We start from the raw sequence: 27049 nt of genomic DNA, 5'->3' as shown, positions 1-27049 counted from the left end.
TGCACTTCCTAGAGCCATATCTTCGAGGAAATACATTTTTTAGAGTCATAGGAGGTCTGAGGGAGAGACCTAGTTCAGCCTGCCCCCTCCCCTGGGCTTATCCTCTGTCACTTTATAGTCCCGGGAACTGAGGCTCAAAGATGCTGAATGCCATATCCAAGGGTTGGTGAGTGGAGAGAATGTTCTAGGTCCCAGACCAGCACCCTGCCTTACTCGGTACTGCCCTTACCAACACACACTCACTTCTATCTCATGTCAAAGGTTACAAAAAGTCAGTGATTGGTATTAATTAATGGCAAAAGTTTAGCCTTGTCTTTGTAAATTGCCCCTTTTTGTTACCTCAGAGGAAGCTTTTAGGCGGGAGCCTTAGGCATGTCACTCGGTTCCACTGTACCCCAGTTTTATTATCTTCAAGTGGAAAAATGCACCTGGCTCTATCACATAGGAATGTTGTGGGAATAAATGAGTATGGATTTTTCCAGGCCTTAGAGTCATTCCAAGGATCACACATTGTGTGTAAAATCGCATTCACTCTTCTGATCGTCTGTTTGTCTAAGGCTTTCTTTAAATCTGATTCGTATATTTTTATATTCATAGTGATTATAAAAGGTACATTCTGAATTTTGACACAGTGTGATTGTTCCTAATTTCACTGGTTATTGGAAAACAATGAGCCTTAAAAAAATTCCTCCACACATTGGAAGTAGATATTGTGGGTTGGGACTACTTACGTGATTATTGAAAAATTGAGTTAAGGCAGAATCAAGATGAGAATTTGTAAAGTTTTATATGCCAGGCCATTATGGGAGGGCCTATGGCCTTATACAAAATCTGTAATAAATAATTATCAATGTCTGAAACTGAAGGGAAAGGCAAAGAATTTGGAAGGAGATAGCATCTGTGCTAAGGAGTTTGTACATTTTTGACTCTGCCTTTCTAGCCCTTTAGTTTGTCAATCCATACGTTGCTTTGAATGTAGTATTATTAAACATTTCATTAATGAATTAATGCAGTGAATGCAATGAACTATCATTCTTCACTGTAAAGTTTCACATTTTAATGAAACCAGAGTTGGACAGACTATAATGGGACAGGCATTCAGGCAGGTACGTTTGTAATTATAACACACTTAATACACTAGACTCTCCACACTCTGCACCAGACAAATCCCCTCGTAGCCACGATTCAGTAGACTCTTGGTTCTCACGTGTGGTCTGCAGACCCGCTGCAGCTGTATCGGCGTCTTCTGCTGCTTCAGACGCCCCATCCCAAACCTGCCAGGTCAGACGCTGCATTGTCACGTGATCCCCAGGTGACTCCGTTGCTCATTAGAGTCTGAGAATCACTGACTCTGCAGCTTTCAATTCTGTTCTTTCCCACTGGTCCGTAATAGAATGTTACATTTTCATATCCAGTACGCCTAAGAAAACAGGCTATGAAACTGATGCTGCTGTAATTCTGTCCTTTGCTAAATATAATTATCCTTTACTATTCCCCCCTCCCCCCAAAAAGTTATTTTACATGTGTTGTCAGTTTTACAGAGTTTATAACCTGGTCCGCCTGTCTTTCATTAAGTTGATTGTTCCTGCTTTGAGTTTTATCCCTGAAAGTAATTTGTAATCTTACAGTTCCTAGTGTTCTTGTTTTATTTGGAATAACCTTTTACAAATTAATGTTTGGGAGGAAAAAGACCCTTAAGCCAAGAGCAATGATTGCTTTTTTTGGCCAGTGTTTAAAACCCCCGAAGAGGGCATTCACTTTGACTTTCTTCCCCTTTGTTCTTAGTAGGAAGTGGTATAAAGGAGGAGTTTTATGTTTGAGGGAAAAAATCAATATAAGTAAGAATCAGACTCTTGTTGTTATAGCCATTTTCATCCTGAAAATCCTTTTCCTCCTTCGCAGCCTATCTGATGAGTTTCAGCTGTCTTCATCATTTAACATGGCCAGTTCCTGCTTTTTAAAATCATTGGGAGTTACACTGATTTCCCGCCCCCTTCCCGCCCCCTTCTCAGGTTTTCTGATAAGCTAAGGAAAGCAAATTCAGTTAATTGGCAGGAGTGGCTCTGCACTTGGCAGTTGTGCCCGGCTACATTCAGATCAGGATGTGCTGTCTCAGGATGTAAAGACAGCAGCCGAGGTGCCAGGGCTGGTCCTGGAGATGAGAATGCGCTCACTTCCCTCAGCCCGAGGAGGCCCTCCACAAGTTGCTGCACCACCGCAGTGTCATTAAGACCTCATACGGCTCAGTCCTGGTGGATTTCACCTGGGAAAGAAGGAAAGGTTAAGGAGGCTTGAACATTCTAGACTGATGGGGAACTCTCACTGACAGTCATGATGCAGTGATACCACCTGCCTCTCTAAAGATATCTGTGTCCCCCTAACTAGACAGACTTTGGTTCATTGGGGCTTTCAAATGCCCACTTTGGGAGAGGAAGGTGAAGTGGGACTGTCTTTCCCTGAGAATCCCTCATACGCCGTCCAGTGGGGCTGGGCAGGGAATGGAGGTCGGTTCTGAAGGGCACAGTTAGCAGAGGCGAAGACCAGGCTTCCTCAGATGCTGGGGGTTTGCTGATCCACTAGCCTGGTGACCAGTGTAAGACGGTTGGGGGAAAGCGGGACAGACTTCCTGGAGGCTCTGGGAAAACAGATTCAAACAGGGGAGTCACAGGTGAGAGCAGGGGAGACAGCAGGAGTGACAGTGAGTATGGAATGGAATGCTAGATCCTGGAGTGAAGTGATTGCAGAAGAGCGCCCACTCAGAGCCCTGCCCCATCCTCTCCAGGAGATGAATCATCCTCAAAAATGGCTGAAGTGGGGTGGAGGATGGGCCAGGTCAGAAACTTCTGGAGCTGGGTTAGAGCACACCTGCCCAGGCCAGGCCCTCCCAGGGCAGCCATGGGCCACAGAGTTTAGTAATTAAGTTGTTTACTACTTGAGTAGTTGACTAGTTGAGAACTTGGGTTCCGAGCCAGCCACACTGCAGATGGCATTCTGGCTCTTCCCCTTACTAGCTGTGTGACTTTCTCCCAACGATTATACCTCTCTGATCCCCATCTCCTCGTCTGTACAACGACGGTGATATCACTAGTAACCATTTCATGGGAATGTTATCAGAGTTGGGAGAAGTCCTCTGTGTATAACGCTTGGCAGAATACCTGTCATACAAGGAAACACTCAGGGAAAGTAACATGTCCTTTCATGGCTGGAACCTAATTTTATTGAGAGGGAAATCTCAGCTCTTGTCCAACTCAGAAGAACAAGGTGAACAAAGTAACTTTGATTATAATTCTAGACATTAGAATCGCTGTTTTCATTTCTGCCATTTGAGGTACAATGAATAGAAGATGTTGTCCTCCTACTTAGCAACTTCTTCCAAACACAGATGTTTTTGAAAACTTGTGGTGACAACAAATAACCTGGAAATTAGTCTTTAACCGGTTTTCTTCCCTCCTCCCCTGTCATCCCACGGGAAGAATTCCCTGACCAGGAGTGCACCCCTTCCCAACGACTCCCAAGCCCGCAGCGGAGCCCGGTTCCACACGTCCTACGACAAGAGGTACATCATCAAGACCATCACGAGTGAAGATGTGGCTGAAATGCACAACATCCTAAAGAAATACCACCAGGTAATGTTTATCTTTATGTGAAACTCTGAGAAGGTTGACATTTGTGACAAATTATCATCAAGGCCAAAGATTTAAATATATAGTTAGGACATGACTAGAACACATTTGACAGAAAAATTCCCTCTAGCTGTGTTTTTAAAAATTACTGTGGCCGGATTACCGACAGTTAACATTTAGGAATGAATAGATCGGTGGTTAATAGACGTAACACGTTTAATCTAAATACCCTTCTGTACAATAGTTGTGATGATTACCACTCTGATTTTAAAATCACTCTGCTTAAGGTTTGGCAACATTTCGGAAGTGCTTTTGCACGTGCTGGAAGTGAGGTGCTGACCTCTGAGTATTTATCCATTTACACCTGCAGATCCTCTCCTGCTTGCACTGGTCTCTTCCTGTCCTGGCCCCAGAAAGGCCCACCCCCACCCCCACCACTCACAATCTCCTGCCCAGAGAAGTTTCTGATTTTAGAAAGTGTTTGTCTACTCACCACCTCCATTTCACGTCAGCGTTATCCCCTCATCATCACCTGGGCATAAAGTGAAACTACCCTTGGGAACAGCCATCTCTTTCTGTTTCTTTCCCACCCCCCAATCCCCCCTCCCCGACTCCCTTCCTCAGTACGTTCCAGCACAAGGGCCTGGAAGAGCACACGATCCCAGCCCCCAGCTAGAGCTGTATGAGGCCGTACTGTGAAGTAGTAACAGCGTGAAGTCCCACGTCAGACAGTCCTGGGTGCAGATCTCAGCCCTGTCACTCACTCATAGCCACGTGACTTCCAGACTGTAAAGCCTCAGCTTCTTGATTTATACGGTGGAGATGGAAACATCAGCTGACTCCGGAGCCCTGACGATTGTAGGGCAGGTACTCAGCACAGCGTCTGCCACACGCCAGGCTCTCCACACGTGGTGGTGGTCATAGCAGTCGTCAAGTCCTACCCCAGTGGCCAGTAACAACAGTGTCACCTTGAGAAAGTGTAGTCTCATGGCATGAATATGACCATTGATGGAAATATCGCAGCAGCCACCTTGAGAACTGGCGTTTAAACCACACACTGAAACACACACACACATACACACACGCTGTTGCTGTTAACCAGGGGCTTCTCAGGTGTTTAAACCATCACATCAAGTACCAGCCTCTCAAAGTGACTCCTTCAAAGGTACTGCTTGGTTGGATTTGTAGGCTCTGAGGTGCCTGTAAAAGTCAGCTTCCTTCCTTTACTGTCACGCTTTCTGCTGTAACATCAGGAATTATTTCTTTTTTTTTAATAAATTTACTTATTTATTTCTTTCCTTATTTTTTGGCTGCGTTGGGTCTTCGTTACTGCATGCAGGCTTTCTCTAGTTGCGGCGAGCGGGGGCTACTCTTCGTTGCGGTGCGCAGGCTTCTCATTGCGGTGGCTCCTCTTGTTGCGGAGCACGGGCTCCAGGCACGCGGGCTTCAGTAGTTGTGGCACGCGGGCTCAGTAGTTGTGGCTCGCAGGCTCGCAGGCTCTAGAGCACAGGCTCAGTAGTTGTTGCTCTGTTGACATGGGAGATCTTCCCGGACCAGGGCTCGAACCCGTGTCCCCGGAGTTGGCAGGCGGATTCTTAACCACTGCGCCACCAGGGAAGCCCCAGGAATTATTTCTTGGCAGTTGCTTATTCTTCTCAAATATGAACAACTGCATTTTTAAAAAATTTTTATTTTTTTTAACATCTTTATTGAGTATAATTGTTTTACAATGGTGTGTTCGTTTCTGCTATATAACAAAGTGAATCAGCTCTACATACACATGTATCCCCATATCTCCTCCCTCTTGTGTCTCCCGCCCTCCCTATCCCACCCCTCTAGGTGGACACAAAGCACCGAGCTTGATCAACTGCATTTTGCTTGCAGTGAGGTCTGTGAACATCTTGAGGCTACCTTCTGTTCCTGGAAACTTGGGACTGCCCCTCATTTGTTTTTCTCAAAAACACTGTTCAGCCTCTAAATCCATTAAACATCTAATCACTCTTTTATAACATCTATTCCTTTTGAAATCTGTCCTACAGCACTTATGCTGTTGCCGATTGTGAAGGAAATTTTGAAGCGCTGGGTTAGTACCTATGAGGGTAAAAATGCTCAGGCGTTGGCTTCTGAATAAATGGAATTCTAGGACGCAGCTTCAGCCATTCACTCCTCTCTGGAACTTAAGGTCGCGCTGATGCATTCTTTTTCTGCTTTCTTTAAATTGTCTCAGAACTCTTAAAGCAATGTGATACTTCAGTGACCGATGAAAACATATTATTCTGATAAGTGACTATGATACTATTCTAATACAGTGTGACATGCAATTCAAATATCAACTTCTTGATGACATCTTTGAGTTCAGAATTTTTTGACTCTACAGAAATTACAGTTTGAAACGTCTCCTCTGGGGTAGTTACTGTAACAAACATGCAGATTTGACATATCATCATTATTACATAAAATACATTGGGGAGCAAAATATTAACATGCTCCAGGGGCTGTCACAGTACTAAATATTTCATTTCACTGCTACAGAATGATTATTTTCTTGGTATATTCTTTATCCAGAAAAAGTTCATTTCTTCAGCATCTGTGTTTTGCTTCTTATAAAAAGTATTTTAAATATAAAGGGTCTTAGTGTTAACCTTAAAACAGAGTGTTGTAGGTCAATTATTCTTGAAAAACAAATAAAGCCATAGAAAAAGGGATCGGATTTGTGGTTACCAGAGGTGGGGGAATTGGATGAAGGTAGTCAAAAGGTAAAAGCTTCTAGTTATAAGTACTTAGAATGCCATGTACAACATGATAAATATTAACGCTGCTGTGTGTTACATATGCAGGCTGTTAAGAGAGGAAATCCTAACAGTTCTCGTCACAAGGAAAATACGTTTTTCCTATTTCTTTGCTATTGTGTCTCTGTGAGATGCTGGATGTTCACTAAACTTACTGTGATCATCATCTCATGACGTATGTGGGAAATCAAATCATTATGTGGTACACCTTAAACTTTGTACAGTGCTGTGTGTCAATCATATTCAATAAAGCTGGAAGAAAACAAGTTTTAAATAAACAGAGGTAAAGGGTCTTAGTGATTGAGAGTCACCATTGTTAATATGATTTATTTAAAGGACGCTACATTGAAGGTCAGGAGACCTAAGTCATAGTTTGTCACAAACTGGTTACTTAAGCGATCTCTGAACCTCAGTTTCCCCATCTGCATTTCGTTCACCCTTTCATTCGTTTGTGCATGTATTTACCCTCTTTCTTCTTGAAGTATAATTGACTTACAATATTATACTGGTTTCAGGTGTACAGCATAGTGCTGCGATATTTTTATAGATTATGCACCACACAAAGCTATTATAATACTATTGACTGTTTTCCCTGTGCCGTGTATTTACTCTTGACCTAATTCCAGAGAGGATGTAAGGTGGCCTAGACTACTTTTAGGATTTATGTCTAGTCAAAATTTTTCTGTCTCCTGCTTCGGTGTGGGGACTGTCAGTTCATTTATTTCTTCTTGCTTTTTGTTGCTTTTACCTTCGAATGTGCCTTTGCTTCTGAAACCCCCCCCCCCCCCATCTGGACAGGTCAGTAGGCGTGTTCAGATCCCAGATCAGTAGATGGACAGGCTCTCAGAGAGGGCGGCTCCTGTGGAATAAATTGGATGGGCTTTCTGACAGCTTTGGTTACTCCATGGCGCTTGACGTCTCTTTTTTCTTTTCTTTCATTGTTTTATTGTTTTAGTAAGATATATCCGGAGGTGCAGCTGTATTCTGGAAGGTTAAAATTACCCCGAGGCCAGCCTCTGGAGAAGTAGAACATTGCTAGATATTTAAATAAATTCCTCTTAGGGTTAATTTTCTGATGAGCCAACCTCACCAGCAGTGCTGTGTGACAGGTGGTTTTCAGGGCACACACTCAGCAGCTGACTGCTTTGCTCCCGACCTGCTGTGTGACCTTGGCCAAGTTTCCCATCCTCTCTGAATCCGCTTCTCTGTCTATACAATTTGGATAATAGTACCTCCTTCATCCAGTGTTGTACTAATCAGGTGAATTGATATTTATTATATAACCTGCTCAGAATAGTGCCTGGTATATGATAAGTGCTATGTAAATGATCGAATAAGATCATTAAATACCTTTCTTGCACATACTTAGTTGCCGTAGTCCCAGTGTTGAAATCATTTGCTCTTTGAATCCACTAGGGGGCCTGGTTTCTGGTAGAGTGTGGCACAGATGCAGAAAAATCTGAAGATTCAAACCATGAGGAGTTAGATTTTTTTTTTTCCAAGCTCCAGCATCTTGCCTTAGTCCTTATTTGCTGCCCAAATCCTACCCTAATTTCCACTGTTCGCTAAGAAAGCATAGCATCATCTTTCAGACGAATGGAAAATTTATATTAAGCAGAGCAAACTTTTATGTCTCTTTTCCTTTTTCTCTTTTTTTATGGTTGGGAAAATAACTTAGTGCTTTTGTGTAAATATCCTTTTCTTCAAATTTCTGTTAGGTTAGGACAAACTCAGGTCTTACAAATTACGATTAGCCAAAGAAGAGGGGATATATGTATATGTACAGCTGATTTACTTTGCTGTGCAGCAGAAACTAACACAACATTGTAAAGCAGCTATACTCCAATAAAAATTTTAAAATATAATAAATGACGATTATCACCTGATTAGCTGAGCAATGCTGAAGAGCATTCAGAAAGGAAAAAATGGTCAAGAACCTTCTTGAATGTCTTATTTCTTCGAAATTGACTGATTTTTCTTTTTTGACCTGAATTCATTGGGAGTTTTGGTATCGTGTGGCTTCGGCTTTAATTAAGAGTCAACGTCAATAAAATTTTAGAAATTTTAGCGGAGGGAACAAGTTCCAATGCAGATGATCAAGAAATGCCTTATGAAAATAGTGTTAGGAATATCTTTTATGTTTTTGAAATGTAGTGTTTAAATTTATTTGTTTTTTATTTCAAAGTGACTGAGTTGACAGAATTGATAAAGTAACCTAAAAATCCTTCCTTATCCTTTGTTATTTGGGAGACAGTAACTGGAACCAAATCTAGAAGTTACACCTAAAAATCTGAAATCCTTGTTGAAAAAGCTGGCTAGTACCTCAAGTTTCAGTAAAGGATTGGGGGGTGAATGCCTGACTTTTTTGGAACCTCCTTGGAGTACATCTTTTTATCCTCCCACGAAGGACAGTCACATTGGCCACGAACAGAGAGAAACCGAGAAAATAGGTCCCTTAAAAGCCAAAAATTAAAATTTAAAAATTGAGGGCGTGCTGCCCAAAGAGAAGAAGTTACACACTCCTTCAGCGCTTCCCAAACTGCCGATCATAGACGGAACCCCCGCGCATCTTGTAAAAAATTTACATTCCAACTCAGTAGATTGTGGGTGGACCTGAGGTGCTGTGTTCTTCACGTGCTCCCGGGTGATGCTGACGAAGCCCCTGTAAGTGGCAGCACAGGACCAGCTTTCCAGAGCAGGAGAAACGTTCTGAGTCTGCTCTTTGGCTTTTCTGTTCTCTTTGGAGGAGAGGCCAGTGGAAATGTGAAAAGCACATTAAAGTGTGAAGCCCTATAAGCACCTGGAGCTATGAGATTCAAGGCAACTCCCAGCAGAGCCTCTGTGCCTTCAGAAGTTGCACATACTTTTCTTGCTTCTCTCTTAGTAAAGTCTGGAAGGCGCTGCCACCGCCAGGGTCCCTGAGCACCCCTTCCAGTTCCACTCTGCAGACACTTTGCAGGTGGGGGCGTCACCGTCTGTTCCCAGCGTCCCAGCCGTCGTTCCCCAGGTTTCCAGCTGCGCAGCCCACTCAGCAGCACGTGTTTCCTGCAGCACGTTATCTCCAGTTTCTGGAATTCCCGTTGTTCTTTTTTCTTCACACACCGCCTGTCTCCCCGCCTCTCTCCAGCATCTACGGATTTGACATTTTCATTCCAGCCTCCACGGCGCTTCACTTTCCTTTCCCGTTTTCCGTCTCCAAACATCTCTGCTCCGTTTGGGATAAATTTCTCAGCTGTGTCACCCACTCCTAATTCTCTATTCAGCTGTTCTAATCTGTTGCCTCCCCGTCCAATGGTTTTTTTTTTTCAACGATCATATTTTTCCTTCTAGAAGTTCCATTTAAAAAAATCCACCAGTGCACTCCTGATCGTTTTTTATTATATATGCTCATTTCTGAACTTGCATCCTTTTATTTCTTCAAATGCTCTATGCATAACTCTTCAAGTTCTATTTCCGGTAGTCCTAAGCTCTGCCATTCCTGGAGGTCCTGAATCTGTTGCCTCTTGCGTCTGCTGCTCAGGAGTGACTGGCCTGAGCAGAAGGCCTACAGCATGTGGAGTCAGGATACTGATTAGGGATGGAAGCCAGTGAGGGAGGAGGAAAGGAGGAAGACTGGACAGAGGGGGAGGGGCAGGCTGCCAGCCAACCTGGTGGGGCCCTTTGGGGTCCTCCACCCAGATGCTACCATGTTGGGCCAAAGGGACAGGAAGGCAGGCCCAGAAGGAGCTGCCAACCAAAGGCTGCTGACTGCAGTCCAGAGCTGGGCAGCCAGGCCTCCCAGAGCGCGTAACACCGGGATGCTTGGGGCAGTCCATCTGCATTTCAGTTGTAACCACTGAGTAAACTCCATCTATACTTATGGTAAGGTGAGTTTTTTTTTGTTCTGGTTTTTTTTGGCCACACTGCACGGCTTGTGGGACCTTAGTTCCCCAACCGGGGGTTGAATCTGGGCCCTTGGCAGTGAAAGCTCAGAGTCCTAACCACTGGACCACCAGGGAATCCCTGATAAGGTGTTTTTTACAAAGCCATTTCATCTTTAATGATGATGTTATGTATGGGTCTCTAGAACAGCATAACAAACAGAGTTAGGGTCACCAATGTTTGCATTCAGGTATATTCTGCAGTATCTCAGTACTAAGAATGTTTGTAAATACTGCAGAGGAATGTTTATTCCTTTTAAGCCTGCTTTTTATTAAGTTTAAGAAAAGTAGTAAAATTTTATACTTACATTAGCTTAAATGGAGTCATCCGTACATTCTTTTATGACTTAAAACTATTTGAAACCAAAAGATATCATATTAACTGACATGGACCATTATCCCAAAATTCAAGGAATTTTGAAGGATAATTCAAAATATTCAAGGAATGTTTGGATTATTTATTTATTTGGTCCTTTTAAAGCAAACCAATCCTTAATTTCAGGCTGGCTTCTTTCTTTTCTTCCTTCCTTCCTTCCTTCCTTTTTTTCCTCTTTCCTTTTTCTCTCCTTCCCTCCTTCCTTCTTTCCCTTTTTCTTTCTTTCTCTCCCCCGCCCACCGTTATGGAAAGAATGTTGTTGGAGCGATCTGTAAACATAGGCAGAGGCACAATAAGGATTACAGATAATTTAACCTTTCAAAAACATTAACTGAAGCAAGACTTTACATTGAAGTATTAATTTGATGCTATATTAAATTGTCACTTCAAGCCTCTAAAAAAAATGAGTGAAACATGATAATAACAGCAATTTCCAAGAGCTGGAGCTCAGGTTCACACTATCATGCGGAGATATAAATATTTATCCGTTCCAGTACATCACTTAGAATCCTCTCTGCTGAAACCTTCAGTCAGCTGTGAGTCTTTTAATGGCATTTCATTTTGCATGAGAAGAAGCAACAAATCGGGGATTCATAATACTTGTTATTCTTGCTGAGCACCCAAGAGCAAAGGAAACCGAGATCTTGTGGCTGTTGCATTTTATGTTTTTAAAATTCCTATTTCACCACGTCAATTTGTCATTACATTACAGTTCTGACAAGCTGTTATATAGGAAAAAGCTCTAAGGGAGACTAATGAAGAGATAAAATTTGCCTTTACTGGTGACACCATGGAGTTTTCGTACAAGAAGATATTTTTTAAAAGAAGACAGAAAAAAGTAAAAACTGTTATTGGTTACAGATGAACATTGCCAGCAAATACAAGTGTCTGAGAAGCGCTCTTGGAAAAAACAGAAGCCACCGCAGGATAAATGACAACGCAAAGTGACACGAGGCATCCAGCTATGAAAATGCAAAATTGAAAAATACTTAATAAAAAACAATATTTTAAAAATGCAAATGTAGGTAATGCCGTGAGTTTAACACTGAGAATATGGACGCTGATCCCAAGAATACTTGTGATGGTTTTAGCTCCATATAGTAAGTGTAAGAAGAATTGATGACCATCAAGGTCACTTTTAAAAATTTGGGACTAACTGTTCCATGCCTTATTCAGATGGAAGCTCAGTGTCATCACTGAATCGCAAGCATCTGAAAGCTGCCAGTTCATGTGCCAGACAAGACTTTCCCTGTTTGACGTGAGAGAAGGTGACCTAGAGAGCCTGGAGGGGTGGAAATAACAGGCCAGCTTTGGGCCACAGATGGGAAGGCCTCTGGGAAAGGAGCGGATCTAAGGAGCCACTGAGAGGAAGGCTCTGCAGGCTTGTACGTACACAGCTGGGGCCCTCAGAACAGTCAGCCCTCTGGCAGATGTGCGCTCCTAATTCCTGAGCCACACGTGGATGACCAGCTTTGCCAAGTGTTTGGTCCACTTGTGACCTCTTATCTCCCTTGGGACCTCAGAGTGGCACAGGGCAGAAGTCCACAGACTCATCTGACCTCTAGGGAAGAGTCTACTGGGTGGCACTAGGGCACTGCACCTGTTGAGTCTGTAAATTGAGATTTTAACATGGCAGACAAGGAACATCTGCGTTATGTCCTTTGCCAGTTAGGCAGGATTGCCTTGTAGCCACATCAGAACAGTGGTTGAAAGTGAAAGAAATACCTACACTTATTTTTATTTTATTTTTTATTTTATTTCATTTCATTTATTTTATTTCATTTATTTTATTTGTTTATTTTTTGGCCACGCTGAGCTGCTTGGGGGATCTTGGTTCCCCGACCAGGGACTGAACCTGCGCCCTGGCAGTGGGAGCACCGAGTCCCGACCACTGGACCGCCAGGGAACTCCGCTACACCGTTTTTAAAGAGTGACCCTCGGGATTAAGTCGCTATTTCTCCATTCTTGTAATTACAAGAATTCGAAATTAAGCGTTTAAAAAGGATGAAGCAAAGATTCATCCTTAGATTGTCTTGCAATCAAATCAACAATGTTAAAAAGAAATTAATAGATGCTGAGGCTGTAACTATTAAAAAAAGGTTGCTCGTGCCAAAAACCTGATCATGATACTGTAGTGCTACCAATACACCCTTTTAAAATAATTTTTGAAGCATTTATTTACAGGTTGTTTTGTTAATTTGTCAGTGGTTAAGTTTTTGAAGGGGAAGTGCTTAGAGTTCTGATCCTAAAAGCAATATGAGTGAGAAATATAATTTTTTAGTGTTTTACATTTACAAAAATATCGCCTCACTTTATAAATAAATACACACACATGCAACATTATTCATTTTTGGTAAGTCTGTTCTGTGGAGATGCCCTGAAATTGGGAGTTCCCATCCTGCATTTAAACAGAATCCATTTCTCAGGGAGCATTTGAGGAGCACATCAGGTGCGAGCTTGCCTCCCTCACCCTTTCCTTCCCTACTTCCTTTCCCACTCCTCGCCCCAGGGTCCTGGTTTCATCCGGCTCCCGCTTGAATCACCGCCATCCTTGCAGTGCTGTTTCCCTGATCTTCACACCCTTCACAAAACCCCTATGCTCTAACTACTAATCTTATGCCTCATCTCCAAATGCAGAGACACAGAGAGGTTGAATAATTCCCCAAGGTCACACAGCTAGTGAATGTGGAGCTGGATCAGGAAGGCTCGAGCAGCGTGATGTGGCCATGAGTTTACAGTCTCCCTAGATGTGGGATAACGTCCAGTAGTTTGTGGGGTGGGGGAACCCTCATAGATGTGCCCACTGATGTAGGGGGTGTGTGCACAGCATTTCCTGGGTCAGCTGGTGAAGAATCTGAGGGGAATCGTATCTGGGCCTGTTTGTGTCAACTCCCACACGCAGTGACTCCGTGTGCAGTGGTGCCCCAGCCCAGGTGCTCACAGACCCAGTGAGACCTTCCTCCACTGACGTGAAGCAGCGTCTTCCCGGTGCGCCCACCCAGAAATTCAATTCACAGGGAGAAGTTCCTCTTCTGCAAAGTTTTGACGCATAAATGCTTTCTAAACCTTTGCTACCAACTGCTGCTTGTCAATACTGAACTCTAACGTGAGAGGCTTTCTGTGGTTGTGGTTTTGTACATATTTATAAACTCAGGAGTTTTAAGTTTATTAACTCTCTATTTTTCAAGGTGTTCATCAGAGAGCCTCATAGGTGAGCCTTGCCTTTGAGAACAAGTGCACATAGGAACTTGCTGGATGAAGTGGATCAAATTTGATCTGTTGTTTTTTAACATGGAGTAACTTATGTAATCTTAAAGATAGAGGAGTTGTAGAATGTAATCTGTGTGTGTGTGTTTTCCCCTGGGGGAAAAAACCAGCTTGTCGGTGATTTCCTGTAGTCAGGTTTCTTTAATATATTCATCAATATGGTTAGTGGTCAGTATCTGCTGTGTTCCGGGTGCTCTGTGACTGTACCAAGATTTTGATCTAAGAGTTATCTTCTACCAGCAGGACTTTTAAAAGATAGACCATGATGAGAATAACTGAGCAGAATGGCACAAAGGCAGGGGACTTGAACAGCCAAACAAACCTGTGTGCCTCCATGTGTTTAAAAGGCCCATCCAACCATCTCTCTTCAGAGGTACCAGACAACCACTCTCTGTTGTTGCTTTACATCAGATGTGAGAAATCTTCATTTCAGCCAAGAGCTCTTTACCACCTATTTTGTATTAGCGAAAATCAAGTTAATTTACTGTTCTCTGAAAGGCGAGAAATAGAAAATGTTCCTCTGATCAGACTTTGCATTAAGAGCAGGTTGTGGGTGAAACTCAGAAAAATCCATCCAACTAAAATATGTAGCTCAGTTATGGTCAGTACGATTTTTTTTTAAGGGCAGGAGCATCTTTAAAGTCTTCCAAAACTCTGGGTGGCAAAAATCAAACTCCTATACTGATGCTGTTCATCTATTCTTTAATGATAAAAACTAAAGGCTTTTTAAAAAAAAATCTTAAGTTGGTTTAATATTATCAGAGTTGATTATTACAGTGTTTACCACTAAAAAGTTTGAAAGGGCATTCTGATTACTTTCTTATTTTTATAAAATGTTCACTGTACAACAGAAAACTTCGAGCAGAATAGTTTTTTTTTTTTTTTAAAAAGGAAGAAAGCAGTTACCCTAAATTTCACCATTACCATAGTGACCATTCTTCCAGACACATCTCTGTAAATAGGCACAACAGGTACCATTTTTACAATTTTGGAATCATGTTATTCATGCTGTTCAGTTATCCGAGAGAGTTCACACACATGTCATGGGAATAAAAGAGCTTTTTTGAAATCTTCTTTCCCCTTCATTTTAAAGAAAGGAAAACCTAACTTTCCTTTGGAAAGTGCAATGGGACCCAGTTTGTAAGGATGGTCTTTTGAGGAGAAGTGTCTCCATCTTGTGGCCTTTTAGAGTATCGTCATTCAAGACTGATAAACGCATGTTGTGTTTTTGCAACTCTCCTTGGAAATGGTGTCAGTTCTGGGACTTGTTCAGTGGATTTGATGAATCCAACATGGGGCCAGAGTGTGTCCGTCTGTCTGTAGAGCGGGGGCAAGCCCTTTTTCACACCGCTGCTCTGGTGGGCAGTTTATTTATTTCTTCACTGACATGAATTTTTTATTCAATGTCACTTGTAAATATACAAAGTATTCATTTTAATGTATCCAAAAAAAGAAGAATATTTTTTCATAAATTATTTTTTTTAATTTTATTGAAGTATAGTTAATTTATAATGTATTAATTTCTGCTGTACAGCAAAGTGACTCAGTTATACATATATATATTCTTTTCATATTCTTTTCCACTATGGTTTGTCACAGAATATTGAATATAGTTCCCTGTGCTATACAGTATAATGTTGTTTATCCATCCTATATATAATAGTTTTCCTCTGCTAAAATCAAATTCCCATTCCTATCCTCCCTCCCCCTTGGCAACCACAAGTCTGTTCTCTATAGTTGTGAGTCTGTTTTTGTTTCATAGCTATGCTGATCTGTATCGTATTTTAGATTCCATATATAAGTGATATATGGCATTTGTCTTTCTCGTTTACTTCGCTTAGTATGATAATCTCTAGGTCCATCCATGTTGCTGCAAATGGTATTATTTAATTCTTTTTGATGGCTGAGTAATATTCCATTGTATATATATACCACATCTTCTTTATCCATTCCTCTGAGGATGGACATTTCGTTTGTTTACATGTCTTGGCTATTGTAACTAGTGCTGCTATGAACAGAGGGGTGCATGTATCTTTTCAAATTATCATTTTCTCTCAGGATATGCCCAGGAGTGGGATTGCTGGATCATATGGCAACTCTGTTTTTAGTTTTTTGAGGAACCTTCATACTATTTTCCATAGTGGCTGCACCAATTTACATTCCCACCAACAGTGTAGGAGGGTTCCCTTTTCTCCACACCCCCTCCAGCATTTGTTATTTGTAGACTTGTGAATGATGGCCATTCTGACTGGTGTGAGGCGGTACCTCATTGTAGTTCTAATTTGCATTTCTCTAATAATCAGTGATGCTGAGCGTCTTTTCGTGTGCCTGTTGGCCATTTGTATTTCTTCTTTGGAGAAGTGTTTTTCGAAAAACCAATTTTTGATTGGGTTGTTGGTTTTTTGTTGTTGTTGAGTTGTATGAGTTGTTTGTATATTTTGGAAATTAAGCCCTTGTCGGTTGCTTCATTTGCAAATACATTCTCCCATTCTGTAGGATGTCTTTTCATTTTGTTTATGGTTTCGTTTGCTGTGCAGAAGCTTGTATATTTGATTAGGTCCCATTTGTTTATTTTTGCTTTTATTCCTTTTGCCTTGGGAGACCAGTGGGCAATTTAAACATTAGAGTCTCAATAAGAAACAGGAAAACCAGGACCGGAGCCCAACTCTCCCAGCTTCTAACACTGAGCTTTCGCCACAATTTCCTTTTTAATCTCGACTTCAACACTGTTAAAGGAGTTGATCTTAGTGGCCAAGTCACGCTGCCTGAACCTCATGAAATCATCATAAAGGCTTCTAGGGAGGAAGATGGCAGCCCCAGGTAGAGTGTGATTTCACTTTAAAGGAATTACAGAAAGGACCAATCACTTGTCCTCTCACCCTACACCATTATATCCAAGTTTTGACTTTACAAATTAGTTTGGAATGTTAGGGAGAAAATATCTCTGGAGATAGAGTTGAATTTTATCTGTGCACGGTGGATGCAGACCTGTACTGCTGAAGGCAGTACAAACATGGTCATTTTCTGTAAACAGGACATTAATAGTTGGATAATAAACCATTATCACTTTGTATAAACACCAGAGCAGAAGACTTACATTTTACATCTGAATGAACACCTTTTGACTGGATCATTTCCCCCCCCGTTTTTCTTTCTCTCCTATGCAGTATATAGTGGAATGTCATGGGATCACCCTTCTTCCCCAGTTCCTGGGCATGTACCGGCTTAATGTTGATGGAGTTGAAATATATGTGATTGTTACAAGAAATGTGTTCAGCCACCGTTTATCTGTATATAGGAAATATGACTTAAAGGTAAGACTGATTTTTATTAACTTGTATTCATTAAGTTTGGTCATCCACGTTGTATGTAATTGATCACGCTGAGCACTTAGGAGGCGCCCAGAGCACAAAGCTGCCAGGAGCGCTCCTTTGTGTTAAGCGAGGACCACTTGCACCTACGAGAGATACCATGTCTATTTTATTCAACAAGTATGTATTGAACACCAGCTATGGGCCAGGCACTGCTTTAGGTGCTGGGAATAGCTCGATGAACAAAATAGACCAAACCTGCTCTCAACGAGCTGACATTCTGGTGGGTAAAGACGGATGGTAATAAGTAAAAGGGGTAAGTAAATCATGGAGTATACTAGGAAGTGATCAGTGCCATGGACAGAAGTAAAGACAGGAAGCATGGGGAAGGGATGCGGTTTGGAATAGGGTTTCGCTTCACTGCAGACCTGAAGGAGGTGAGGGATAGGCTGAGGAGCAGACCTGGAGACAGGCTGTTTCAGAGACCCCAAGTGAGAGGCGGACCACTGGAAATTCTGATTGTGGAGTGAGGGGATCTGACTTCTGGGATCACCGACATAGGCAACGTCCAGGTCAGGAGCTGGCAGGCTGTGACCTGCCTCCGTGGCACAGCCAACATGGCCATTTTTGTAAATAGTTTTATTGGAATCCCACAATGCCTGTGGTTTGTGTATCGTTATGTGGTTGCACTGTAACAGCAGAGTTGAGTGGTTACCATAGAGACTGTTTTGGACCACAAAGCCTGAAACACTACCCCTCTGACCCTTTTCAGAAAAAGTTTTCCAACCTTTGGTCTTCATCAGTGGATCTCAAATTTTTTTTTTATCTCAGACTCCTTCACACCCTTAAAAGAGGACCCCAGAAAGCTTCTGCTTATGTGGGTTATGTCTACTAATACTTACAATATTAGAAATGAGACATTGAAAAAAACTTATTTAAAATAGTAAAACCATTACATGTTAGCATATCTTTATGAAAAATACCTTCCAAATCAAAAAGTTTAGTGGAACAGGTAGCATTGTTTTTTATATCTTTGCAAATCTCTCTAATGTCAGGTTTGGTGAGACAGTTAGAACATCCTGTCTGGTTTGGCTGTCCACCTGTTGCCAAGTTATTTGATTGAAGTGTATGAAGAAAATCAGACCTTACACAAATATGTAGTTGGAAAAGGAGAGGAGGAGTTTTTAATAACTTTTTCAGAAATTTGTGGATGTTTTCCTTTGATATCACACCTTAACCTGACAAGTGGTAATGTCTCAAAGCTGAGTTACAGTGTGGAATCTGAAATCACATCGGTGAACTTGTTAAAATCCGTCAGTCTGTTTGCACGCGTTGGTCTGGCTACGTCATGCTTTGGTCATTTGGAACGATGGATTGACTGAGTTAGGTGAACTGCTTCCTCGAGGCTATTCATATGTTTTATGACGAACTCCACTAATACCATTTGGTGCCACTGCTGGGTTTGTGCTGAGCTGCCAGCAGCTTTACCCACCATTGTATTTGCAGTATCCGTGCAAATATCAAGGTGGTGAAATAGGCAAATAGTGTCTCGGTATTATTATAAAGATAGTTTTGCCTTTGCAGACCCCTGGGTGCTGAACTATGCTTTGAGAAATGCTAGTCTAAGGGAGGGGGAATGTTCTAGGCTTATCTCCTACCCTCTGGAGTTCAGATGAACAATATAAGCTTCCTAAATACAGCTTTGCTCTGTCCTGCCTCCAAGTCGTAGCTATTTTACAGGTGGAAATCCCAGCCTCCAGGGCTCTTTGGAAGCATCTCCCTCATGAGGCCCTTGGCAGTGTTACTCAGCTCACTCTGCTGAGTATTATAGGTCTTTTCATTGGCCTGACTCTCCCATGTAAGAAGCCAGTTGACCTCTGAAGCCACATGTCCTGGTTTCTTACTGCTTGTTAGCCGTGTGCAAGACGCTGAACCTCTATGAGCCACAGTTTCTTCATCTGTAGAACAGAGGTGATCTTACCTCCGCTGCTGTGAGGATTAATGAGATCTGTATGTGTCACGTCCAGCATAAGGCACGTGGGGAGGAGTGGATGGATTTTCATTGTCTCATCCATTCTACTGACAAGTCCCTTAAAGGCAGTTGTTTTGGTTCTACTTTTTTATCCCCCGGAAACGCTTAAGGTAGTGCCTCTATCTTGAGCATATCCTGCTTGAGTATATCCTCATGTACATTATGCTTATAGACTGGATGTTATAGTTTTAACCTTGGATGTCATGATTTCAGCTCCCTTTTTATAAACTTTTCTTGCCAGTACTTGCCGTTGTGAGGGAACCTGGGCATCTGGCATCATTTCATGGCTCAGACTCTCAGCCTTGACTGACTTAACGTTTCTAATTTTGTTTTAATTTTTAAATTCTGAATGAATTTAAATTTGGACGAGTTTTTCCAGGCTAATGCTCTGCATTTTTACATAGAGACGAAGCTTCAGTGAGAATTAGGAGCAGAGTAAATTGTATCGTAGAGGGGAAAACACACACAGAGACTAAAAAACTTGGTTAAAGATACAGAGACTCAGGTATTACAAGTATTTAATACCTGAGGATTTAGCCCCCCCTCCCCTTTAAATTTGGGAACATTCTTTGTTAGCAGTCAGTGTACAGAGGAAGAGACTATGGCCCAAATTCAAGAATCTGTAAAGGAAGAAACAAACCTTTGCAGGTGACGGCTGCTGGGCTCAGCCAGGCAGAGGGCTCTCCTTCACGACCAGGTTACACGGTTCATCTTCACGTGCTGGGTCAGCTTTGTGCTCCTCCGACACATCCCCCAGAAGCTTCGAGCATCTTCCCTGGGTTGGCAGCAGGGTCTTTCGGATCCACCAGACCTGGGAATGCTGAGCATGGGGCAGATGGAGAAGTGGCCCCAGGGACCCCCTGGCCTGGGCTTGGCCCCCTTCCCCAGTACAAGGAGTCTCCCCAGCTGTGAACACGTTACACACATCCTGACTAATGCCTGAGCTGCTTGAAGGCAAGATGGTCATAGAGCAAAAATGTTAAGAGTGGCCAACCTAGAAGCTACTTTAAATTTTCCCAAGTCACATACACATTCTCTTAATGATTGGCTAATGCAAGTATTCCAGGCCAATAAATATCTATTTAAAACATGGTCAGGTAAATGGATCGCTCCAGTGACCTAGTCATAGTCTGGGCATCCAGTGCTGGCAGGGGAGGGAGAGCAGTCAGTCGGGCCGTGATCCTCAGCAAACACTGGGCGTTGCTGGGTGAGACACTGCGATGGTCACCACGGAGCACAAAGGATAAATGCTCACTGTTGTATTAACAAAGTTAGGAATTCACTGGCCATTTGTTTCCTAATCTCTCTTTTGCATTAAGATCTTCCACAAACAAAGGACAGTTTCTGTTCTTGAACTCTACCCCAAAGCACCCCTGTCGGCATCAGGAACACTCTGTCATTTCAGACAACACAGAACCGAGGGCATCATTTGGAAAACCAGCGCAGTAGAGTAGAAATTGCTGCGACCAAGAACTGTGTTTTCTTCTACTTTATACCTCTGTGCTCAGCCTAGGTTCTGACACAGAAGCGGTGCAAGGAGACGTGTGTTTGAAGGGACCTCCAAAGTGAAAGGGGCCGGGAAGTACCCACTGGGTCTTAGTCATGGTAAGTGAGGAAGCACATGCATCAGTAACCCTAAGCCAGGGGGGAGACGGGCATTCGGGGGCCAGGGCACGCCCCCACCTAGAGGACGCAGCGTGGGAAAGAGGCCTCTATGCCCCAGTGGTCACTGCGGCCAGCTGACGGCCCACTTCACTTTGAAGCCCCTCAAACCAACCACTTCTGACGATTGATGTTTGACTCCACGTTTAGTAAGTCATTGTTCACGTGATTGTCGGGTTTTCTGATTGCCAGCAGGAGGACAGGAACCAGGGAGAAGACAGCACAGGTGACACGGCAGGGAAGGGGTTGGAGACAGGTGGACAGAAATCCCTGCAGAGGGTGCAGCACACTCGGGGAGGGGCCAGAGCAAAGTCGGTGCTCATTTATTTCCGTGCTCTGCCCTGGAGTGCTTGCATATTTCACGTGAAGCTGATCCCTCGCGTGCGCATGGTTTCATTATCTCTTTCTCTTTCAGGGCTCTACAGTGGCTAGGGAAGCAAGTGACAAGGAAAAGGTAAGTGCCCGGCATCTCTCTCACCTCACTCCCGCGGACATGCGGTTCTAGCCATTTCCCCTCCGCTACAGTGAGAAGCTCTTCATGGGCCTGAGGGACGTTCTCCTCCAGTTCTCTCCCTCAGGTTGGCTGCCCTGTTGGACAGTGAAGCAGTTATTAGTTTGAGGTGTGTGTGAAACATTTCCTATCAACGTGATCTTGAGAAAACAGCCGCCTCTGCTGTCAGCACGCTCCAAACTGGCAGGTACAGCCCAGCACCCGAGTCCTAGCCCCGCTTTATGACTAACAGGGCAGGTGTGACCTTGAGTCAGTTTCTCTGCCTCCCTGAGTCCCAGTTTTCTCACCTGTAAAACGACAGTGTTGAGCTTCAAATTCACCAATAAAATATTGGCTTAATGAGCTTCAAACTCCTTTCCAACTATAAAATGTTAAGATCTCATTAGCGTATTTTTTGTGTGTAAAGACTTAGGGATGGACGAGGAGACTCTTTACTTTCTTCTGAGTCACTGGACATTAGGTAATACTTGAACCACATTTTGTTGATTATGCAGGATTATAAACAGATTCAACTGGAATCAGTTTAAGAATTTGGGAGGCAGCTTTCCGTGTGCAAACCTCTACTGCCCAAAATGGGGATTTGCTTACATGAAAGGCGCCCCGGTGCTCTCAGCTTACTCCTCATGATGTTGAGGTGCCTTTTCTTGACCAAACCATTTGAAAGCTGGGCTCAAGGTTTTTGTTTCTAAATTAAGTTATTTAGGATGATATCACTCAGTGTGGGTTTGAATTTTACAGACTTGGAAATCTCCTTTTACTTATTCATCCAGAAGTTTGTGAATGTCTTTATGGTTACTGTCCTAGCTTCAGGGGCTAAAATAATGAACCACACACACATGGCCTGCAAAGCGATACAGACATTAAATAGGAAATGACAGTATCATGTGGTAAGTGCTTTGATAGGAAACACGTAGCAAGGGCACCTAAATCGGGCTTGGTGGTCTTCCTGGAAGAGGTGATTGGAAACCTGAAGGATGAGCAGCAGTTGGCTAGAGAAAGAGGGAGCACTCAGTGCTTTCATTGGAGGCTGGGATGAGGCCACACAGGTAAGCAGGACCATCTAGAGTGGCTGTGGAAATAACCCAGAATAGATGGTGGCCCGACCTGGGGTGGTGGAAGAGGATAGAGAGATTTAGGAAGAAGAATCCACAGAACTCAGAGATTGAATATGGGAGGTGAACAGTGCCAGGGAGTGTGTGTGGAGGGAGGGTGACTCCAAACTTTCTGGTTTGGACAGTGGGGTAGGTGCTGATTCCACTCATGGAAAAAGGAAGCAGGCAGAGTAGTTAGAATTGTCAGCACAGCATCAGAACAGAGATGTCCAGTAGGCATGAGAGGGCTTCAGCGGGAAAAGGGGGCTTGGGAAACCTGCCGGGAAGGATGATCAAAGACAGGGAAGTGTCAATGAGGTCACCTAGGATGAGCCTAACATGAACACTCACTCAAGTCCAGGAAGCACGGAGAGTCCCGTACAAGATAAACCCAAGGAGGACTACACCAAGACATATTAATCAAACTGCCAAAAATTAAAGACAAAAAATATTAAAAGTATCAAGGGAAAAGCAACAGTTGTTAACATACAAGGGAACTCCCAGAAGGTTATCAGCTGATTTTTCGGCAGAAACTCTGCAGGCCAGAAGGGAGTGGCATGATATATTTAAAGTGATGAAAGGGAAAAACCTACAACCAAGAATACTGTATCCAGCAAGGCTCTCGTTCAAATATGACAGAGAAATCAAAAGCTTCACAGACGAGCAAAAGCCAAGAGGATTCAGCACCAGCAAACCAGCTTTACAACAAATCCTAAAGGAACTTCTCTAGGCAGAAAATAAAAGGCCACAACTACAAACAAGAAAATTATGAATGGGAAAGCTCGCTGGTAAAGGCAAACATGAAATAAAGGTAGGGGATCATCCACACACAAATATGTCGTCAAAACTAGCAATCATGAGAACAGGAGAGTACAAATGCAGGATATTGGAAATGCATTGGAAATTAAGAGACCAGCAACTTAAAACAATCTTGTATATATATTGACTGCTATATCAAAACCTCATGGGAACCACAAACCAAAAATCTATAGTAGATACACACACAAAAAAGAAAAAACAATCCAAACACAACACTAAAGATAGTCATCAAGTCACAAGAGAAGTGAACAAAAGGGGAAGGGAAGAAAAAAGACCTGCAAAAACAAATGCAAAACAATTAACAAAATGGCAATAAGAACATACATACCTGGGCTTCCCTGGTGGCACAGTGGTTGCGAGTCCGCCTGCCGATGCAGGGGACACGGGTTCGTGCCCCGGTCCGGAAGGATCCCACATGCCGCGGAGCAGCTAGGCCCGTGAGCCATGGCCGCTGAGCCTGCGCGTCCAGAGCCTGTGCTCTGCAACAGGAGAGGCCACAACAGTGAGAGGCCCACGTACCGCAAAAAAACAAAACAAAACATACATACCAATAATTACCTTAAATGTAAATGGATTAAATGCTCCAGCCAAGACATACACTGGCTGAATAGATACAAAAACAAGACACATATATATGTTGTCTACAAGAGATGCACTTCAGATCTAGGGACACATACAGACTGAAAGTGAGGGGATGGAAAAAGGTATTTCATGTAAATGGAAATCAAAAGAAAGCTGGAGTAGCAATACTCATATCAGACAAAATAGACTTTAAAGACTGTTATAAGAGACAAAGAAGGACTCTACATAATGATCAAGGGATCAATCCAAGAAGATATAACAATTGTAAATATATATACACCCAACATAGGAGCACCTCAATATAAAAGGCAAATGCTAACAGCCATAAAAGGAGAAATCAACAGTAACACAGTAATAGTGGGGCACACCCACTCTCATCAATGGACAGATCATCCAGACAGAAAATCAATAAGGAAACACAGGCCTTAAACGACACATTAGACCAGGTGCACTTAATTGATATCTATAGAACGTTCCATCCAAAAGAACAGAATACACTGTCTTCTCAAGGGCACATGGAACATTCTCCAGGATAGGTCACATCTTGGGCCACAAATCAAGCCTTGGTAAACTTAAGAAAACTGAAATCATATCAGGCATCTTTTTCAACCACAACTCTATGAGCTTAGAAATCAGTTACAGGAAAATAAGTGTAAAAAGTACAGACACGTGGAGGCTAAACAATGTTACTAAACAACCAATGGATCACTGAAGAAACCAAAGAGGAAATCAGAAAACACCCAGAGACAAATGACAATGAAAACACGACAATCTAAAACCTATGGGATGCAGCAAAAGCAGTTCTAAGAGTGAAGTTTATACCAATACAATCTTAACCTCAGGAAACAAGAAAAATCTCAAATGAACAACCTAACCTTATACCTAAAGCAACTAGAGAAAGAAGAACAAACAAAACCCAAAGTTAGCAGAAGGAAAGAAATAAAGATCAGAGCAGAAATAAATGAAAGAAACAAGAAAACAATAGAAAAGAACGATGAAACTAAAAGCTGGTTCTTTGAAAAGATAAAATTGATAAACCTTTAGAAGAAAAGGGAAAGGACTCAAATCAATAAAATTAGAAATGAAAAAATGTTACAAGTGACACCACAGAAATACAAAGGATCATAAGAAATTACTACAAACAACTATATGCCAATAAAAAGAACAACCTAGAAGAAACAGGCAAATTCTTAGAAAGGTACAACCTCCAAGACTGAAGGAAGAAGAAATACAAAATATGAACAGACCACTCACAAGTACTGAAATTGAAACAGTGATTTAAAGACTTCCAACAAAGAGAAGTCCAGGGCCAGATGGCTTGAGAGGCAAATTCTATCAAACATTTAGAGAAGAGTTAACACCTACCCTTCTGAAACTCTTGCAAAAAATTGCAGAGGAAGGAACACTCAGCTCATCCTATGATACCACCATCACCCTGATACCAAAACCAGAAAAAAGATGCCACAAGAAAATTACAGGCCAATATCATTGATGAACATAGATGCAAAAGTACTCAACAAAACACTAGCAAACCAAATCCAGCAATACATTAAAAGGATCATACATCATGATCAAGTGGGATTTATCCTAGGGATACAAGGACTCTTCAGTATCCACAAATCAATCAGTGTGGTATACCACATTAAAAACTGAAGAATAAAAACCATATGATCATCTCAATAGATGCAGAAAAAGCTTCTGACAAAATTCAACAGCCGTTTATAATAAAAACTCCCCAGAAAGTGGGCATAGAGGGAACTTAACCTCAACATAATAAAGGCCATATATGACAAACCCACAGCTAACATCATTCTCAATGGTGAAAAGCTGAAAGCATTCCCTCTAAGATCAGGAAGAAGACAAGGATGTCCACTCTCACCACTATTATTCAACATAGTTTTGGAAGTCCTAGCCATGGCAATCAGAGAAGAAAAAGAAATAAAAGGAATCCAAACTGGAAAAGAAGAAGTAAATCTGTCACTGTTTGAAGATGACATGAAACTATACATAGAAAATCCTAAAGATGCTACCAGAAGACTACTAGAGCTAATCAATGAATTCGGTAAAGTTGCAGGATACAAAAGTAATACACAAATCTCTTGCATTCCTATACACTAACAACAAAATATCAGAAAGAGAAATTAAGGAAACAATCCCATTTACCGTCACATCAAAAAGAATAAAATACCTAGGAATATACCTACCTAAGGAGGCAAAAGACCTGTGCTCTGAAAAGTATAAGACACTGATGAGAGAAACCAAAGATGACACAGATGGAAAGATATACCATGTTCTTGGATTGGAAGAATCAGTATTGTCAAAATGACTATACTACCCAAGGCAATCGATAGATTCAATGCAACCCCTATCAAATTACCAGTGGCATTTTTCACAGAATTGGAACAAAAAATTTTTTTAGTTTTTATGGCAACACAGAAGACCCCAAACAGCCAAAGCAATTTTGAAAGAACGGAGCTGAAGGAATCGGGTTCCTTGACTTCAGACTATACTACAAAGCTACAGTAATCAAAACACTATGGTGCTGGCACAAACACAGAAATGCAGATAATGGAACAGGATAGAAAGCCTAGAAATAAACACACACACCTGTGGCCAATTAATTGATGACAAAGGAGGCAAGAATATACAATGGAGAAAAGACAGTGTTTTGAATAAGTGGTGCTGGGAAAACTGGACAGCTACATGGAAAAGAATGAAATTAGAAAATTCTCTAACACCATACACAAAAATAAACTCAAAATGGATCAAAGACCTAAATGTAAGGCCAGACACTATAAAACTCTTAGAGGAAAACATAGGCAGAACAGTCTGACATAAATTGCAGCAGTATCTTTTTTTGATCTACCTCCTAGAGTAGTGAAAATAAAAACAAAAATAAACAAATGGGACCCAATTAAAAGCTTTTGCACAGCAAAGGAAACCATAAACAAAACAAAAAGACAACCCCCGGAATAGGAAAAAATATTTGCAAACAAAGCAGCCGACAAGGGATTAATCTCCAAAATATACAAACAGCTCATGCAGCATTATGTCAAAAAAACAAAC

At 42.1% G+C, this 27049-nt stretch overlaps 1 protein-coding gene and 1 long non-coding RNA gene across 5 annotated transcripts in view; one reads left to right on the top strand and one right to left on the bottom strand.

Moving 5' to 3' along the window:
• Positions 1-27049, top strand: part of PIP4K2A (phosphatidylinositol-5-phosphate 4-kinase type 2 alpha) — a 178153-nt gene that overhangs the window by 116004 nt on the left and 35100 nt on the right. For all 4 annotated transcript variants that reach the window (XR_012330417.1, XM_019933394.3, XM_019933393.3 and 1 more), the window contains exons 4-6: positions 3474-3626; positions 17143-17289; positions 21396-21434. Coding sequence is in view for 3 of the 4 variants with exons in the window: in XM_019933394.3 (XP_019788953.1) it covers positions 3474-3626; positions 17143-17289; positions 21396-21434 (339 nt within the window). In the remaining variant the exon portion in view is untranslated. The remainder of the gene's footprint in view (positions 1-3473; positions 3627-17142; positions 17290-21395; positions 21435-27049) is intronic.
• Positions 2013-21785, bottom strand: LOC141278107 (uncharacterized). Its single transcript, XR_012330418.1, has 3 exons — positions 21459-21785; positions 19959-20138; positions 2013-2263 (listed from the first exon to the last, which is right to left on the bottom strand). It is a non-coding gene; the product is annotated as an uncharacterized lncRNA (long non-coding RNA).

The sequence above is a fragment of the Tursiops truncatus genome, chromosome 2 (assembly GCF_011762595.2).
Source record: "Tursiops truncatus isolate mTurTru1 chromosome 2, mTurTru1.mat.Y, whole genome shotgun sequence".
Taxonomy (NCBI): domain Eukaryota; kingdom Metazoa; phylum Chordata; class Mammalia; order Artiodactyla; family Delphinidae; genus Tursiops; species Tursiops truncatus.
The sequence above is the reverse complement of the archived record's forward strand: the minus strand, read 5'-3'. Positions and strand labels throughout refer to the sequence as shown.